The 18,025-nt window shown below is 29.4% G+C and overlaps 4 protein-coding genes across 6 annotated transcripts; 2 read left to right on the top strand and 2 right to left on the bottom strand.

Annotated features, from left to right (window-relative positions):
- The first annotated feature begins 469 nt into the window (after nucleotides 1-469).
- LOC128875511 (microfibrillar-associated protein 1) lies at nucleotides 470-2,697 on the top strand. The gene is made up of 4 exons (XM_054121147.1): nucleotides 470-696; nucleotides 774-1,456; nucleotides 1,519-1,688; nucleotides 1,762-2,697. Exons 1-4 carry the CDS (start codon nucleotides 603-605, stop codon nucleotides 2,195-2,197), a joined length of 1,383 nt encoding a protein of 460 aa, XP_053977122.1. The 5' UTR covers nucleotides 470-602; the 3' UTR covers nucleotides 2,198-2,697.
- Nucleotides 2,204-10,626, bottom strand: LOC128875500 (endoribonuclease Dicer). Its single transcript, XM_054121137.1, has 26 exons — nucleotides 10,363-10,626; nucleotides 10,115-10,276; nucleotides 9,731-9,908; nucleotides 9,346-9,585; nucleotides 8,977-9,268; nucleotides 8,717-8,793; nucleotides 8,538-8,641; nucleotides 8,282-8,420; nucleotides 8,067-8,197; nucleotides 7,708-7,948; nucleotides 7,370-7,621; nucleotides 6,954-7,223; nucleotides 6,680-6,853; nucleotides 6,408-6,612; nucleotides 5,924-6,245; nucleotides 5,492-5,850; nucleotides 5,171-5,322; nucleotides 4,861-4,971; nucleotides 4,490-4,786; nucleotides 4,046-4,261; nucleotides 3,751-3,963; nucleotides 3,590-3,671; nucleotides 3,272-3,492; nucleotides 3,026-3,197; nucleotides 2,872-2,947; nucleotides 2,204-2,806 (listed from the first exon to the last, which is right to left on the bottom strand). The coding sequence occupies exons 2-26, from the start codon at nucleotides 10,270-10,272 to the stop codon at nucleotides 2,650-2,652; spliced, it is 4,839 nt and encodes a 1,612-aa protein (XP_053977112.1). The 5' UTR covers nucleotides 10,273-10,276; nucleotides 10,363-10,626; the 3' UTR covers nucleotides 2,204-2,649.
- A 626-nt stretch (nucleotides 10,627-11,252) lies between these two features.
- On the top strand, nucleotides 11,253-12,115 carry LOC128874442 (cytochrome b-c1 complex subunit 10-like). The gene is made up of 3 exons (XM_054119247.1): nucleotides 11,253-11,402; nucleotides 11,530-11,582; nucleotides 11,833-12,115. Exons 2-3 carry the CDS (start codon nucleotides 11,542-11,544, stop codon nucleotides 11,945-11,947), a joined length of 156 nt encoding a protein of 51 aa, XP_053975222.1. The 5' UTR covers nucleotides 11,253-11,402; nucleotides 11,530-11,541; the 3' UTR covers nucleotides 11,948-12,115.
- Nucleotides 11,995-18,020, bottom strand: LOC128874412 (uncharacterized). Of its 3 annotated transcripts, none has more exons than XM_054119194.1 (13): nucleotides 17,807-18,020; nucleotides 16,296-17,732; nucleotides 15,858-16,219; nucleotides 15,397-15,756; nucleotides 15,055-15,325; nucleotides 14,564-14,982; nucleotides 14,277-14,492; nucleotides 13,687-14,162; nucleotides 13,492-13,603; nucleotides 12,771-13,370; nucleotides 12,593-12,675; nucleotides 12,311-12,409; nucleotides 11,995-12,232 (listed from the first exon to the last, which is right to left on the bottom strand). In XM_054119194.1, the coding sequence occupies exons 1-10, from the start codon at nucleotides 17,820-17,822 to the stop codon at nucleotides 13,215-13,217; spliced, it is 3,825 nt and encodes a 1,274-aa protein (XP_053975169.1). In that variant the 5' UTR covers nucleotides 17,823-18,020; the 3' UTR covers nucleotides 11,995-12,232; nucleotides 12,311-12,409; nucleotides 12,593-12,675; nucleotides 12,771-13,214. The 3 variants fall into 3 exon arrangements, with proteins under 3 accessions (XP_053975169.1, XP_053975178.1, XP_053975186.1); XM_054119203.1 differs by having other exon boundaries at nucleotides 12,593-12,742; nucleotides 12,818-13,370; XM_054119211.1 differs by having other exon boundaries at nucleotides 12,818-13,370.
- Between the last annotated feature and the right edge of the window lie 5 nt (nucleotides 18,021-18,025).

Below are 18,025 nucleotides of genomic sequence, written 5' to 3'. Positions count from 1 at the left end.
GATGGCGCCACCGATATATTTAATCAATTATTCTTTATGAGTTCGTATTCCGGACGCTGCCCTGATTTTTCATGGTTGGGTTAGGGCTGGCTGAAGAGTACGAAGAAAGCCTGTGGCTTAAAATAAAGGAAAAATGATTTATAAGAATCATATACCATAGAATAAACTTACATAGAATATGAGCTCAATGGCACGTAAAGGAATGACACTGGCGTCACGGGTAGCGCCGGGCGCGAATTAAAATCGGGCTTAAAGTTCACAAGAGTAGAGCTTGGGGGCAGTGATGGGCAAAACCCTAGGCTTCGAATAAATCTGAAGTTTGCCGATATGTCTATCTCCTTTCCTCTTTAGAACATTTTCCAAAGAAGGAAAAGAGACAAACATATCGGCAAACTTCAGATTTATTCGAAGCCTAGGGTTTTGCCCATCTCTGCTTGGGGGCCCAGCTGTTATGCTAGCAACGTACTGCATGACTACTGGGTCGATCCGATCAGTGTCATAGACATATATGTCTATGATCCGTGTTGTGTTGATCGAGAAAACTACGGTTTATGGAACTTTTTATTGTTTTTTCAAGAAGTATTTTGTAAAGCATCATAACAATGATGGATTATTTTGTAATAAACAATTCTTTAGCACCTGCACCTATGGGAATTCAAAGTACAGCAGGCGCTGTACCTGTAAAAAATGATAAAGGTTTACAATGAAATGTCAATTTCTGGATTTGTATTTTATGTGTGTATAAGATTGTTAAAACTAGCTTTTTATTATAGGTGAACTTTCTATGAAAAAAGTAAAAGTGCATCGTTATGTTTCTGGCAAACGTCCAGATTATGCACCAGCAGCTAGCTCGGAAGAAGAATCCGAAGAAGAAGACTTCTTAGAAAGAAGAGTTCATAAAGGTTACGAGGAGAACGAAATACCTACAGATATACCTGTACAATCGCAAGTGAGGGTACGCGATGAAGATGATCCACGTATAAGGAGATTAACACGGCTAGAAAAACAAAAGGAATCTAATACTAGTACAGAAGTTCACGTGGAAAGACATAGGCATATTCATGAGCCAGAGTTAATTGAAGTCGAGCCAGAAAGAACCCGCGAAAGGATCAAATTAGAAAGTTCCGACTCTTCGGAGGACGAAGAATTGTCTGATTCTGAAATCGAAAGAAGACGCGAGGCATTAAAACAGCGGGTTTTGTCGAAGAAAGGAAACGAAGAGGAATTGATTCATGGCGAAGAAGATGAAAGATCGGGTGACAGTTCCGAGGAGAGCTCGGAATACGAAGAATACACCGATTCGGAAGAAGAAACTGGGCCAAGATTGAAACCAGTTTTTGTACGTAAAAAGGATAGAATCACAGTAATGGAAAAAGAAAAAGAAGCAATGAAACAAAAACAGGCAGAAATTGAAGCAAAGAAACTATCTGAAGAACGGAAAAGGCAAACCTTACGGGTAACGTTTATAAATGAAATAGATAAAAAAAGTAAATACATTTAATTTTATTTATTGTACAGATGGTAGAAGAGGCAATAAGAAAGGAAACGCAAGTTGGTAAAAATAACAATGAATACGAAGGAAAACTGGAAGATGTTTGTACAGACGATGAAAACGACGAAGTGGAATACGAAGCCTGGAAATTACGAGAGCTAAAAAGAATTAAACGTGATCGTGAAGAGAGAGAACAGTATGTATCATTAAAAAGTATAGTACTTATGTTTATTTTGTGTGTATTTTGCTAAACAATATGGTTTTTTCAGACTTGAAAAAGAACGTCTCGAGATTGAACGTATACGTAATATGACCGAAGAGGAGCGCAGACAAGAAGCTCGTTTAAATCCAAAAGTGATTACAAACAAAGCAGCCAAGGGAAAATATAAATTTTTGCAAAAGTATTATCATCGTGGAGCCTTCTATCTAGATAAAGAAGACAATATATTTAAACGAGATTTCTCTGGTGCAACTTTGGAAGATCATTTCGACAAAACAATTTTACCTAAAGTTATGCAAGTGAAAAACTTTGGACGAAGTGGCAGAACTAAATATACTCACTTAGTTGATCAAGATACTACTCAGTTTGATTCACCTTGGATTTCAGAAACTGCACAAAATCTGAAATTTCATAATAATCAAGCTGCTGGAATGAAACAAATATTTGATCGACCATCATTAAAAAAACGAAAAAATGAAAACTAATGACGATACAGTATAGCACATATCTGTTTTATTTAAAAATTATAATATAAATATTTGTAAGTTTAACATATAAACGTATGGTCGTTTGTGTAGATACTTGCGCTCACAAACACGGTAGAACTTTGACAACTACAAAAAAGATAAGAACAAAATTTCTGGAAGTATCGAAAATATCGATATGAGACAGGTATCAAAAAACGAATTTCACTATGCTTATCTGTTATAAAATCGTGTTTCTTATCCACGAATTGCTTTTGTTTTAAATGGAAGACATTTCGTTGTTAAGCGACTAGTTTTTTAGTTGCAAATGTAGTGCAACATACTAGGTTTTTGTGCGAATATTACGGTTCGAATGTATATAAAATTATAAGAGTAACAATAAAGGAACATGTACTTTGAATGCTCTCGATATATACAATTATTTTTTGTAAATAAAATCTTCCATTTTTATCTTAAGTTTTACATAATAAAGATTTTAAAGCTTGTTTTGCAGCAGCACATTTAGCTTGCTTTTTATTTGTGCCAAATCCATGATAGAGCTTCATCTCTCCATCGATAATTACTTTTAAAGGTACCGTAACAACGTTCTCGTCAACTTCTACTGCAGATCTGAAAAGGAAATTATTTAACGTGCAAGAAATTTGTAGAAAACTATGAAAACAAAATATACTTACAAAAATTGTGGCCGAGCTCCTTGAGTTTCGTACAATACACGAATCGGTTGCTTTGGAGTATTTTTACTGAATTCATCTAAATAAAAATGAACTATTATTATCAAGAAATAAATTATGTCAATGTACTTATTATTATCAATCTATAGAGACTTACGAATTTCTTTATGCATTAAGCGATAAATTATTTCCCAAACCTTTGTAAGGTTTTTATCGCAATCCAAATACACTGCTCCTATTGTTGACTCAAATAAATCTCCTAAAACTTTCGGAACATCTACATATTCAGCCAATTTACATTCATCCTCTTCCAATAAAATCCATAGAAGCTATAAAGATAGAATACGTCGTATACATATAAAAATATGTTACACTTGAAATAATCGATTTAATAATCGAGTACCTCATCGTTCACTACATGATTTCTTTCGTCTTGAAATTTAACAAACCGATATATAGCATCGTTTAAACTTGGTCCATAAGCTAATAATGCACCATGTAAACCATATCGTACAGCTATACATGCAAATGTGATATTGTTGACAAGAGCAGACCTTAAATCTGTCAAAGCACCGGGTTCAAAATTTTCGCAATTTTCATGAATATAACATGTAATTAAAAAATCTGGAATAAAAGGAATTACTTCTAACTGAATATAAGTTTAAATAATTTTTAAGTAAATGTACAAAATATTAATCTTAATTTTAAAAAATTCTCTTACCAAGGATAGCATCGCCAAGAAATTCCAATCTTTGATAACATTCTGTTATATTATTTGCTGTATATGAAGGATGTGTAAAAGCCTAAAATATTTACGTTTTATATAAACTTGCATAACATAACATAACATAACATATATCTATATGTTAAATGAAAAATTACCTGTAATAAATAAGCTCGATTTTTAAACTTGTAACCAAGTTTTGTTTCTATATCAGAGGCCCAAGGCATGAAATAATTTAATTTATCCTGATTTACAGTTTCGGAGACTACAACACTTCTTGACTTATCAAACAATAAGATATCACCGTTAATATGTCTTGGCAAAATTTTAAACCACTTTAATAAAGTCACAGTATCTTTGATACCCATACTCTAAAAATATGCATGTTAAATGCTTCATTCGAAAGAACTAAAATCATGTATTCTGTCTCATTTCTCATTTTCGTTTACGTACTTTGAGGTAGACGCCGATTAATGCTTCCACGCAGTCTGCTACTGTTTTATCAGAAACAGATTGTATTCCAAGATAATGTTCCATACCAGTTTGTGATTCTACTGTCTTCCAATTCGATACTTTTTCTTGCATTATATTGAATGTTGTATCGCTTATATGCCCAGTAAATTGTTCCGCCTCGGGTATTTGAATTTCATACAAAACATTTGGTGATATCTTACATAGAAAATGATACATTGTATTTATTTTAATGTAAGTGTAACGAATTTACTTTAGTAATTAAAGTTACACAACTGTATACTCATAAGAAAATAAAGAATTATAAATATTTACAATTAAATTCCGTGCGATTAGTTTTTAAGTATTGTAAGTATACAAAATAATAAAGAATTTTTCTATTAAATAATTTATCCTACTTATATTAAAAAAATTCAAATAACGAACCTCTTCATTTAATAGCAATTTTTGAAGTAATCTAAATACTGCATAACCTGGAGCAATAAAATTACTAAATGGGACAAAATCATCAACTTTCATACGTCCAGGGATACGTTTTTTCTCTCCGCAATAATAAAGATTACGATTTCCAATTAGTTTCCCTTTTAATGACGTTAAAGGGCCTTCGCTATAACATGGAAAATTATCATATAAAAATAAAGATACAATAAATTTCAAATATGAATCTCCTAAAGTCTCTAGACGTTCCAAATTAAATGCATCATGTCCTTTAGTTGTCAATGCCTATAATAAATTGATATTTCATTAAAATAATGCTGATATATAAATGATGTACAAAAATTATAGATCATACTTACATACATAATATCAACAGGACTAGGACCATCGCTTGAATTATTTAATGATAAGATTTTTAAAGGATGCACTGGTATCGATAGTTCGTTCGTGTCATGAACTCTTTTATTTTTCTAAAAAAATGTGCTTTATATTTAATATAATTTATATAACGAAAAATTGAATCGATTAATACTGTATTTACATTTCGTTCCAAAATTTTATATAATTCTATCGGTTATTAGGTTTAATCGTTTGTCATTAGAATAAAACTTATTTATTTAGTACTATATATTTTTTTACTCAAAAGTTACTTAAAATATAAATAAATACCATCGTTTTGTCGACAGTTTCATTACAAGTTCCAGACATAAATTGACAGAAATGCTCAATTTGGATCATTTGGATATCTTCAATATTTCTATCTAAATCAGGTGGTTCTTGATCTTTTGTCCACGGATAATGGAATGCTTCTGTATTTAGCACTGTATACAATTATTTAATTAATAAATAAAAAAAACAGTTTCCTTGATTTCAGCAATAATGTTTGTAAACGCAAAATAATACAACAAATTATGTGTTTGTAAATTACTGTACTGTTCTGGAAAAATGTATTATCTTTGATAAAAGCAATAAAAGTGAAGTAAAGTATACCATCTATTTCTGGACCTTCTAGAACTGGTTCTGGTAGTGGATTTTCCATATTTTCATCGATAGGAACTTCTACCAAAGATTCAAAGGATTCGTCTGTTTCTTCATCCAAAATTTTTAACGACGGCCACTCGTTCTGTATTGATATGGATCCTAAACCAGTTTCTGCAGCAATAGTAGATCTAAGATCTTCGGCATTTAAAAGTTGTGAAACTCTGTGCAGAATGGATGGTAACATTGTTGCTTTAAGCCAATATAAAGCTGGAAATTTAATTCTAGTACATAATTCTGGAACTAAATGCTCTTTCAAATCTTTAGGTAACTCTGTACGTTTTCGCCGTTTAGACTCATTCTGCATATTTCTGTATTGAAGAACCAGAAACGTAATTATAAATTGAAGCTTATTCCAGTTGCCCATTAAAATTTGTATATTACCTAGCTTGTATAAAATTAATTTTCCTTGTTATAACGTGTACCTCCAACATCGGTTGCTTTAAATTATTTATTATCAAATCATGTTTTTGCTTATAATAATGAGCGTACGTAAAGAAGTTATCCGTTGGGAAACATGAACCTGGTGTAAGATCTTCGCAAACTTCTGTAACTAAGTACATAGCTGGGGATACTCTATAATTGGGTACAACTAACGCTAACTCATAGTCACTGTTCCTAATATGAAATGGAACCGGTGGTGGTATACGTTCTATAGATTGATATTCATTCATTACGTCCCAATTAATTTCCCAATTTTCATCAACTGAAATATTATAATTTTTATGAAAATATGAAAAATCCTTAATGACCCTTAATGTATATTTAAATTTAGTTATTAAAATTACTTAAAATTTATATTATCGTACTGTAAGTATGTACAGTATTGTAAGTAAATATTTTATTTTTATTACTAAGTCGAACATACCTGGTACAATTAAGAAACAATTATCTTGATTATAATTATCGAATACCATAAAAGATTTTATAACCGGTACAATTTCACTAAATATCAAAGTGTGAAAGACTTTTATACGTTGAATTTGCTTTGCAGATAATTTCATACTTGCATAATTTACTTTAATATTAACATTTAATTCTCCGACATTCATAAAAACTGGGAAGGATGGTATCTGCAAAAAGCATGCGATAAGCACTCAAATATTCCATCATGAAATATAGAGTAGCTTTTATGTTTACCTTTGGCATTTCTTTTGAAGAAATTATTGCAAAACCTGCATTGTTAGATAGCAAATTATAAAATACCAAATGTCGGGTATCATGAGGTGATGAATATACAGGTTTAATATGCAAAAGATGAAGATATATTGATTCATTTGGCAGAGGATATGCACCATATAAAGCAGATGGAAACTGTAAATAATATTTATATTAGATATGCACAAGTCCATGTAACATGTAACATGTATCTACATGTTACATAAAGCTGTAATAAGTTTATATTTTACTTTACCTGTAATGGATGATGTCGCTTTTTCTTATGTGTCCCAGTCAATTCATTTTCCGACTCCTCTTCATCTACCCAATTTGGGAATAAATTACATCCCTTTTTAGCAATAGCATTCATTGTATTTGGTAATAACCTGTCAGACAATTCGCCTATTTTGTGCAATTCTATACATGCTTTCATAGCAACAGATCGCTTTGCGATACTAATGGACTCCATAGCATCACCAAATATTTCAGTTTTCAATGGAGATACAACTGGTAGTTTCAGAGAAATCTAAAAGAACGTTAATAACGAAACTACTATTACGTAGAATAAACATTACCAAGTACAATAAACTATATCAAATACCAATTAGATACTCTATAGATATAGAAATAGGTAAGTAACCGAGAAACGAGATTCTTTAAAATTTCTAATACCTTGTATAATTTTGGTTTGTTTTCCAGTACAATTTCATGTAAGGCCCAAATTGGCGTTAAATTCATAAATTTGGATTTCCATATTTTGTCACAATATCTATTTAGTAACCCAATCGCTGTTTGCTCTGTTATAGTACACGTTGTCCCATCTTCACCTTTCACAATGTATGGATTTATGTTATATACATATAATTTATCTCTTATCTCATCCTGGGTTGGTTCCATATAATGCGGATTTGTACCTATTAAAAGCTATTAAAAACATATAGATAAATTTAATAAATTTTTAGTGGACATAGTTCATAAGAAACTTGTCGAATTAGAAAAAAGAGAAATACCTCTTGTAAGTATAATTCTATCATTTTAAAATTTTGATATCTTTTTAAATATTCCGTGTTATTTCTCGGTACCAATAATGTGTATTGGCTATCAATATATCGTGCTCTCCCTTTGCTTTGGATGTATGCCCTGATATCCATTGGCAAATTATATCTCACAATCAATGTACATTTTGGTATATCTATACCTTCGTCTACTACATCTGTTGCAATAACACAATTTGACAAACCATTTTTAAACCTAAGTAAATTTCCAAAGAAATTATACTTAACATAGATAGTCACAGATAATTGTTAACAACTTTTTTTCATCCTACACATAATAAATTAATTGGAAAACATGTAAAATAACATCGTACCTGTGTAAAGCATCCCTATTCCATTTCGCGTTACATAGTACTTCCCTACTGTTTCTGTATGGGTTATTTGAAAATCCAACCACAAACTCTGGTTGTAAAAATTTATATTCTTCATCGTGTACACACAGATTCTAAGTGAATAGCAAATACTTTATATAAAGGTAAAAATTAATAGTAATTTAATTCAAGTTATCAATATGAGAACTAATTTTCACCTTTAGTATCTGATATAGAACTTTTGCTGTAAATCGTCGTTGTACAAATATAATACAACAAAATTTCTGATCATTAACCATCGTATTTTTAAAGTTTTTCAACACCGACAAAAGTTTTAGAACTTGATTAGAAGAATATCTGTAATTTAATATTATTTCCATTTAATTTTATTTCATATTAAATAACCATAAAAATTACGTTTAAATGATTGAATTACTGATTAAGTTAGAATAAATATAATTAGAGTTGACTAACTTTTGAATTTTGTTAATTTCTGTATTGTCTTCCATTTCAACTTCTAACATTTTCCTAAATTTAGTCAATTCTGAAACGAGGTATTCCAGAACGTATGTAGTATCCTAAACATAACATAATATATATATTGAGTGATACTAAAATGCAACATGAAATATTTGTTTTCCATTTATACATACCATACTCTCTGTATTTTTTTTTATACATTCTAGTTGAATCAAATGGAGTAAAACACATTTACTTGCACCATATATTCCTACATTAAAAATAAAACTTAATAGCATATACATGAATATGTTTCATATATAGGATGATTCTAAAAGCAAAAACTTTTGCTTGTATCAACTTTTATCTTTGCTTAAAAATAAAAGAAAAAAATGGATGTCACAGTTTCTAGGATCACTTTATACACAGTTTTTCATCAATTTTGTACTCATACCTGTAAGCATAAACTGTTCTTGAATATCCGATAGTAGACATATTAGTTTTTCGTTTATAGTTTTTGATTGAAATATTTTGCTAGATTCCTCGTTGTTTAAAGAGCATTTTAAAACTATACAATGCAAAATTTCTTTCATCTGGTCAATGATATTGTTTATACGTTGTCCAACATCAGGTAGAACGTAATTATCAAACTCAACAATTATTTCTTTTGGAGATGCAAAATAATTTTTAACTTGAGCTATTGAATTTACTGTAGCTATTTTCGCATTAAATGTTACTTCCAAATTCTATAATAAAGTTCAAATATCACATTAAATTCTTTAAACTTCAACACTTTTACAACAAAGATATACTTTAATCTTACCCGAATAATCTGTTGTATTTTATCCACTTGTACGTTACAATTTAATAATGAAGCTGATAAACCTAAAACTTTTGGTTGTTGTTCTATCGGGCAATTCTCGAATAGTTTCATAATTTGTCTCATTGGATGATCATGCACTCCTCTGTGACATTCATCGAAAATTATCAAATTTACTCTGTTTAAAAATATATGTCCATGAGAAATTGCATCTACCAAAATTTGCGATGTCATTACTAACACCTGTAATGTAATATCCTTTTTAAAACAATTCAATTGAATAGACAATCTATAAACGGATAATTTAATAAATTGTATGTATATTGGATAAAATAATACATATAGTATTTATAGAAGTAAATTAAAATATATATGTAATTTCCAATACCTGATTTGTATTTAAAACATTCATCCATTCCGTTTCATTCCAAAAATCAACTCCTAGGTCACCACTAAGCATTCCACATGACAATCCAGTTAATCTACATATATAACCACTTTGTTGTGTAACTAAAGGAACTGTATTAACTATAAATATAGTATGTTTTCCACCTTCATTATAGGGTCTAAACAAGAAATTAATAAAATTAATATAAATATAAAAATAAGATAAAATTAGAACTTAAATAATGTTATTCTAATGTACTATAAGTCCGATGTAAGAAAATATAGTAAGTTTCATTGAAATGTATCCAACGACATGATTTATTTGTAAAAAAAGCTTTAGTTTGTTATTAATTCAACATATTAATACATAATTTATGACTAATACTTTCGTATATCTGCACTCAATTCTTTTATAAGCAAAACAGCAATAAAAGTTTTCCCAGCACCCGTAGGTAAATAGATAATAGTATTTTGTTTGCGGGCAATTTCATATAGATCAATTTGATAAGCTCTTGGAGTAAATTCATCTGTGTTATACTCCATAACCCTAAATGAAAATAGTATATTTATGAATAAGTGATATTACGTTCACGAAAAGTAATAACATAAATAATACAAATATAACCTATTTACCACAAATATAAATGAATTCTGGAATTTATATTTATAATAATTATTCTTTTATTAGAGATAATTATACTTATTATGCTTAAATGTATGTACTTGTCTTTTATGTATTTAATTAAGTACAGAATAAGGGTTAAAACTTATATTGAGAAATATATTTGACGTGTTTCAGCAATATGAACGAATATGAAATTCATCACCGTAACTTTGGACTGTCCTGGACTCTTAGATAAACTATATTTTTATCGATCAGTTTAGGCATATTTAGCTCGACTCGGCTTGCCAACGGCATAAACTAATAAACAGTGCATAAACTTGCAATCAGAGATGGGCAAACCCCTAGACTTCGAATAAATCTGAAGTTAGCCGATATGTTTGTCTCGTTTCCTCTTTTGAACATTTTCCAAAGAAGGAAACGAGACAAACACATCGGCAAACTTCAGATTTATTCGAAGTCTAGGGGTTTGCCCATCTCTAGGGAGTACTAATGAATACTGACAGTACTAGAGAACTAATACCATAAATAGAAATCAATCCGATAACTTTTGCTCCGTGCCACTGTAAACTGTAAACGCTGTATATATGCAGATATGCTCTGTAGTGAAATAAATTAAACTTATTCGATATTTCATCGATTTTATTGAGACAAAGTAAAGAAAATGTACTTTTTCATATTTCTAAATGAGTTCATTTTGTACTTATTAAAGAAAATCATATTTTATTAATAAAAAATTTAATATATAAATAAATTAAAAACGTGAAGACGTATTTACAATGTATTTGCGATAACGGTAATCGTTAGTTATGCTTTCTCACTGTCTCAAGTCATTGACTTGAAGTCAATAACCAATCAGAGCTTCACTATCACTAGGTGATCACTAGATCACTACCACTGACTACCAGACTACCGACTACGTCAGTTCAATGGTTCAATCAAGTTCAATACTGATACTACTGTCTACGCTACTGTACTCTGTACTCTACTCTTACTGACTCCTACTGTGACCTGTGCTGTGGCTGGTAACGATCAAAAGGAGGAAAGCTGAGTACGTAATTTTGTGTTAAAAATGTTTGATTGTAATTTTTCGAATAATATATATATATTAATTATATTTAAAAGTACAGATTTAAAAATCAATTCAAAATATTAACTATAGCACTAAATGATTATAGACTTCAAGCAAAATGCGATTAGGGAAGAGACACCTTGAAGTAGCTACGAGATGGTAAATACCGATACACTTGTAAACGTTACTTCATTAATTCATCACCGATTAGATTTTATAAGATGTTTTATGTGTTCAATCAAATTTAACAATTACATTAATTACATAACACATTCTTCATCCCTACTAAATATTTTTAATTGTAATTGGATTATTAATTGACTAATTGTACATGTAACAAATTAACGTACAATAAATATGCATTCTTGTATATTTGTATACCTTAACCATGTGATTTTTTGTTGATCAGGTTGCCATCTGTATCAATTTACGGAGCATCGGCTGGCGTGGCATTAGTGTATTTTACAGATTGGAGAGTTGTAGCTGATTTTATACCCTTTTATAGAGGAAAATTTAAGGAATAGTTTATTCGCTTACGATGTTACATCATATAATAAATTCTAGTGACATGTAATTATTAGCTGTATCATTTATTAAATAGATATACATATTCATATATGCAATACATAATATTGTAGATAATAATTGATGCAAGCATCATCAAACATATATATATTTGCTGAAAAACTTTACACACATTTCATTTTCTATTTACATTTTCCCTTTCTTTGTATTTATCATAAACTATATCTGCAAATTCTTCGGCTTGTCTATATCTGTTCTGTTTAACGAATGATAATACCCCCGGCCTGTTAATAAAATGGTTACTGTTAGATAATTACTTTTCAATAATTTTCAGTTCAAACAACGTAGGAATCTGTATTTACTTGTAATAAAGAGAAAATCCTATAAAAGCCGTTACGCCAATTACGATTCTTACTGGAAGTGGCACCCATCTTTTTTTAACTTTCGTCATTACGGAGTTCCTTCGAAATAATACATTATTTTAAATTTAACATGTCGTTACGACATAAGATTTTAATCATATACTGAATAACATTAATCTTTACATTATATTTCATTGTTACGTATAAATGTATATGTTTATACCATATATAAAATACTGCTAACTTTAACCTATACATTTTTAATATTGTTAGAATACTTACTTCGCTTAAGTTATTATTAGTAATTTGTTCCTTTATATAAAGTTTGAAAGGTTGACCCCACACAAAGTAACTGGTAATACATCCTAATACAACAGTTAAATAAATTTGATCCTTAGGTATGTTGGAAAATCGCATTATTTAAAATGATAACTAAAATTGTAATTAAATGATAAAATACCAATTGAAAACCTATCTCTTATTATGTACAAATAAATCCCTTCGTACCCCTGTTTCACGAACTTTAACGAAGTGTAAATGTAGTTTCCATGGAATTACATGAACTCTAACTATATAACTTATAAGAGACAACAGCATTTTCAAGTTGGACGCTTCGATTACATAATTGTTTCATCGTTTCTCCGCTGACGGCGCTACTAATTTGGCTCCTTATTGGTGGAGATCAGTAGAGATTGGCAAAACCCTAGGCTTCGAATAAATTTGAAATTTGCCGATGTGTTTGTCTCGTTTTCTTCTTTGGAAAATGTTCAAATTTATTATAATATGAAATGCATCACGCAAACATACGTCATTTACGAACAAAAATAACGAAGATACAGTAATAATTTCTTCAATATCGAACGAGCAGAAAACGTATAGTCCAAGTTGTTTCTTCGTTTAGTAATTAAATCTTTCCAGAAAATTTATAAAATTTGTTAAAGACGTCTAACTGCATCTTGAAAATTTCTTGCAGCGAAACTGGTAGTGTCCGAAATAAGAAAGCAATTGCATGTTGATCGCATATACTAATTAACGAATGTATACAATTCTGTATAGAAATCTGTAACAATAAATTGAATAATGTTATGACATAACTAAATAATATTAATAATTTTGGAAATGTATGTATATTCACTTTCGTAAACAAAAATTTTGCATGAAAAGTAATATTTGAAACATACCTTGACAAAATCAGCTATCGAAACTTCTGAAAACAATTCCAACAAATCCGCTATTAAGTATGGACATAATCGAATCATATCTTTTTTCAGTTTTATCAAGGAACTTGTAAATCTGTTTAAATACCACAACATAATAAGTAAGGCCATATGTATGTATATATGTAAATTATAATATGTAAAAGACCGTTAACTTACTTTTCTGCATCCAATGCAAGACATTTGAATATGTGATCTTCAGATTTATCGATTACAGCCTTGGATTTATGTACGACAACTTTTAATATACGTTTATATAATATCAGTAACATAGGCAGTCTATCTGTGATTAAACTTGTTCCCATTTTTAAAAGTATGTTACATAGCGTCAACGTATCTTTACACGTCAATATTGTTGTTTCTTGCAATGACTTTAAACCAAAACATATGCTCATGTCGATCACGTTACCAGAAAGATATAAATGTTTAGTAGCAAGAATATTTTGAAGTAATTTTAAAAGACTTGACCAAAGATTGTTTGGTATGGTTACAATTTGTATTGTTTGTATTAATTTATTAATTGCCGTTAAGCGCAATTTATTTCGATTACCAGACATATTCGTTTTTAATATAGCATTCCATATGATGCAAACATTATCCAGATCATTTTCTTTTGTATTTGAAAGAAATTTTACCTGTCATAAAATAAAATTGTAAATTTCCAGGTATTTAACATTATAGTAAACAATACTATAAATACTTCGCTATAGCTACGTAATTTTACTTATAAACTCGTAACAAATACGTACCATTTGATCGTGCAAATGCTCAAGAAAGTCATGAAATTCTTGTGGTTCTGTTGATTCTAATAAAGGTAGAAGTACATCTGTAGACGGATGCTTCAATAGAGAACACCATATTCCTCTTACAATTTCATTTGTCACTTTAAATATCTTTCGATTATGAAGAACCACAAGTGCTAAACATAAACCATCCTTCGACAATTCATTTTTATCAGTATCATCCTGTTAAAAAACTATCATTATATAAATTAATTATTTCAATGGTTAGATCTCATTAGGTATGTTATATCTACCAAGAATATGTTATGAAGCGTTAGCTCTGCTATATGTTTTACTTTTTCATCGATATGTTTATTAATAATACTAATTTTTAATATTATACTTAATATTTTCACATCATCTGTTTCCGTGATTTTTAACGGTAACGTTTTTATTATTGTTTTACATAATTTTTTCTCTGCTTCTCTAACTATTATTTTTTGATCAATACTTAATTTTGATTTGACACGTTCTATACATTTTAATAAAAAACACAAGTTTTTCTTAGAATGTATGGAAGACTTTATAAGTGTTTTTAACATCATATGCGATACATTGTTTCTAAGAGATAGAACCACAGCTTTCTGAACATTTCGATTTTGTGGTAATTGATCTATTAGCAAAGAAGGGTTTATATATTGAAACATATCGGGACCTGGCATTTCTAAGAGATCTGAAAATGAACATTTTTCTCTTATTTTGGTAAACTTAAATTACTGTTGTTCTGTATGGAAAGAAAAAGTACCTGAAAATATTATATCGCATAAGGAAATTATTTCATTACTTTTGCCGCATTCTCTCCTGAGGGCAAATATGATTATAAATGTTATCGATCTCATACAAGTATTCAAGAACATCAAAGGTATACAAAGTAATATTTCCAAGTGCATTTTTATTTTACACAACGATGCACTATCAATTTGTATCCATTTATCTTTCGATAATTCTTCTTTCATACACATTAATATTTCATTTACTTTTTGGTTTTCAACACTTTCATCTTCCAGTAAAATTTTCTGTGGAACAAAGAATAAATATTACATACATAATTTTGTATATAAAGCTTAATTATCGATCAAATACTTACACTTGCTGTAACAAAATGTTTATGCATCAATTTTGTTACTCCTTCTATCGTCAAATGCGCAATTCGTGAAATAACACAACTCAATAAAGATATTATGAATTTCTTGTTTTCTTGTAAGCTGTCTTTATGTAATACTTCTGTCCATTCACAGAAATTATCCATGCTGGAAGTCATATCTGTTACTAATAAATGTGTCACTTTCGACATCTCTTTATTAGTTAAAAACGATATTATTTCTGTATTAAGTTTCAATATAGAGGGCCAAGAGAATTCCAAGCCACCTAATAAACTATTAAATTTAATGGAAGACTCGTTTAAAGTATGTTGGGATATTTTAACTCTTTGTAAAACAAGTTTATTCTGAAATTATAATAACAAACCTAAATGAAATATTTAAAATAATCACATTTCGTTGACAAGAGAAATAGATGCAAAAATAATAATAAGTTTTATTAACGTACCATGCTGTTTTTACAACTATCTTCACCAAAATTTGTAATTCTTTGAAACAATTGTTGCCACTGAACTTGTGATATGGGAAATCTTAACTCTTGTGCAATAGCATTTGGCACATAATATTTCAGTGCGCTGTGCGTTTCATTCCATGAAAATATTGCAGATAATAATATTGTAATAATTTTCTTATTGTGATTCAAATGTAAAATTTCGTCTGTTAGAAGCGATAAAATATTTCCTAAATCGTCAAATGTATTTATAAATTTTTGATGGGAAGTTAACATTCTCGAGTATTCAAAAATACATAAACCATCTAAAAATGTAACTAGTAAATCAACAGTTGCTTGCATTATTGCAATATTTATACCTATAATAAATTACAAAACGTTAACTCGTTTTAAATAAGAATCAATAATACTGGTTTATATAAATGTTTCCCTTACACGTATCATTTGTATTACTTGATTGTAGTACTTCCATACAATCATTTCTTAAATAATACACCAGTGTCCTTAACATAGATACACTTTGCGAAACTGTGATATTATTCAATGATTTTAAAAACGTTTCTTTGAATTCTTGTGGGAAAAACATATTATGTTTCATATTTGAATTCTGATTCGAAGAATATTTTACAGCTATTAATATGGCTGAAATTAACTTTTTCTCTTGCCTCAAATGTATAGTAGCATTTAGAATGGCAATCATTAAATTTGTATATTGTATATTTGTATTTGTTGGACTTTCTGCAAATACTTTTCTCAGTATATCTTGAATCCTTCTTTCTATTATGAGAGGATTCAGATAACATAATTGCGTAAGAATTTCATAATCTACGCGATTCATACTTTCGCTTAATAAAATATTGTCTATCGCATTCTGGAAATACTCAAACAATGTGATTCCACGTATTTTATTTTCAAAATCAAGTGCTATGTCATTTAAATGTTTTAAAAGAGAATTCAAGATTTGTTTTTTATGCATTCCAGCACATTCTACTAATTCTCGCAGTATTAAATCCAATACAATGCTGTTTGATTTAAAAACACCTATCGCAGCACGAAAAATAAAACCAAATGTTGTTAAATTACTTTGTAGATCTTTTGTTCTTGCATTTTCAGTTAAAACAAATAATAAATCTACCAATTTACTTTCATCCTTTAGATATGTTTCACTTTGTGTATGTTTTCTTCCAAATATTAATTGTTGAATACATTTATGGGTTACTGCTCCTAATCTGTTTATACTATTGGTACATTTATGATCAATTATAGAACATAAAGGATACAAAATATCCTGTATGAATATATTTCTTAATGTATCTTTATTAGCAAGAGTCGATTTAAACATTTGTATTATATTTTCTATAACACTAATTATTATGTTATACGTTATCGATATTGATCCATTGCTTTCATTAATTAAAGTTACATCGATACCTTCTTTTGAATGCTCATCGATATTGAAGGTACGTTTATAAAGTTTAAATACATAATTCAATAAAGACTTTACTAAAACCCCCAAATCTTTTGGATTGCTAATGAAATATTGTTGCATTCCATTATTGGAAATCAATAATTCACAGCATTCAGAAATATCACTGTGTACACTTTCAATGTCTTCTTGTAATTTTTCTACAAGAACATTAATCAAGAATTTTTTTACATCAACCTTAACATCGAAATGCGTGGCTTTTAAACAACTCTTCAGAGAGAGCCAAACATTTTGATCCGTAGAATGTGTTTTACAATTACAAAGCCATCCCAGAATTAGATCTTCTTTGCGAATTATTGGTATATCGATATTATGAAAAGCATTTTCTGCCAATTTCAAACGTTTATGTAAAGGTTCTTCATCCAAGTTTAAGCGTTTCAGTAATTCTGTTAAGTATACACACATGAATAATACTTATTATAGATATTTAAAAGTTAAAACTAATCACGTCTTTACTTACCTCTTGAAAGAGCCATTTTATATATATTTAAATTTCGATGTCTTCACTTACATTAATATTGCATTACTTCACGTACATTAATATTCTTAATTATTAACGTTCATTTAAAAAATCTTTTCATAGGTTATTGTTATTTGTTTCACGTGGTCTCATTCATGGTCCAAGCACATTAGTTAGTAAGACAAATCCAGGCGGCGCTAGTAGGCATCACACACAACA

Source organism: Hylaeus volcanicus, chromosome 1, assembly GCF_026283585.1.
Source record: "Hylaeus volcanicus isolate JK05 chromosome 1, UHH_iyHylVolc1.0_haploid, whole genome shotgun sequence".
Lineage (NCBI taxonomy): Eukaryota > Metazoa > Arthropoda > Insecta > Hymenoptera > Colletidae > Hylaeus > Hylaeus volcanicus.
The sequence above is the reverse complement of the archived record's forward strand: the minus strand, read 5'-3'. Positions and strand labels throughout refer to the sequence as shown.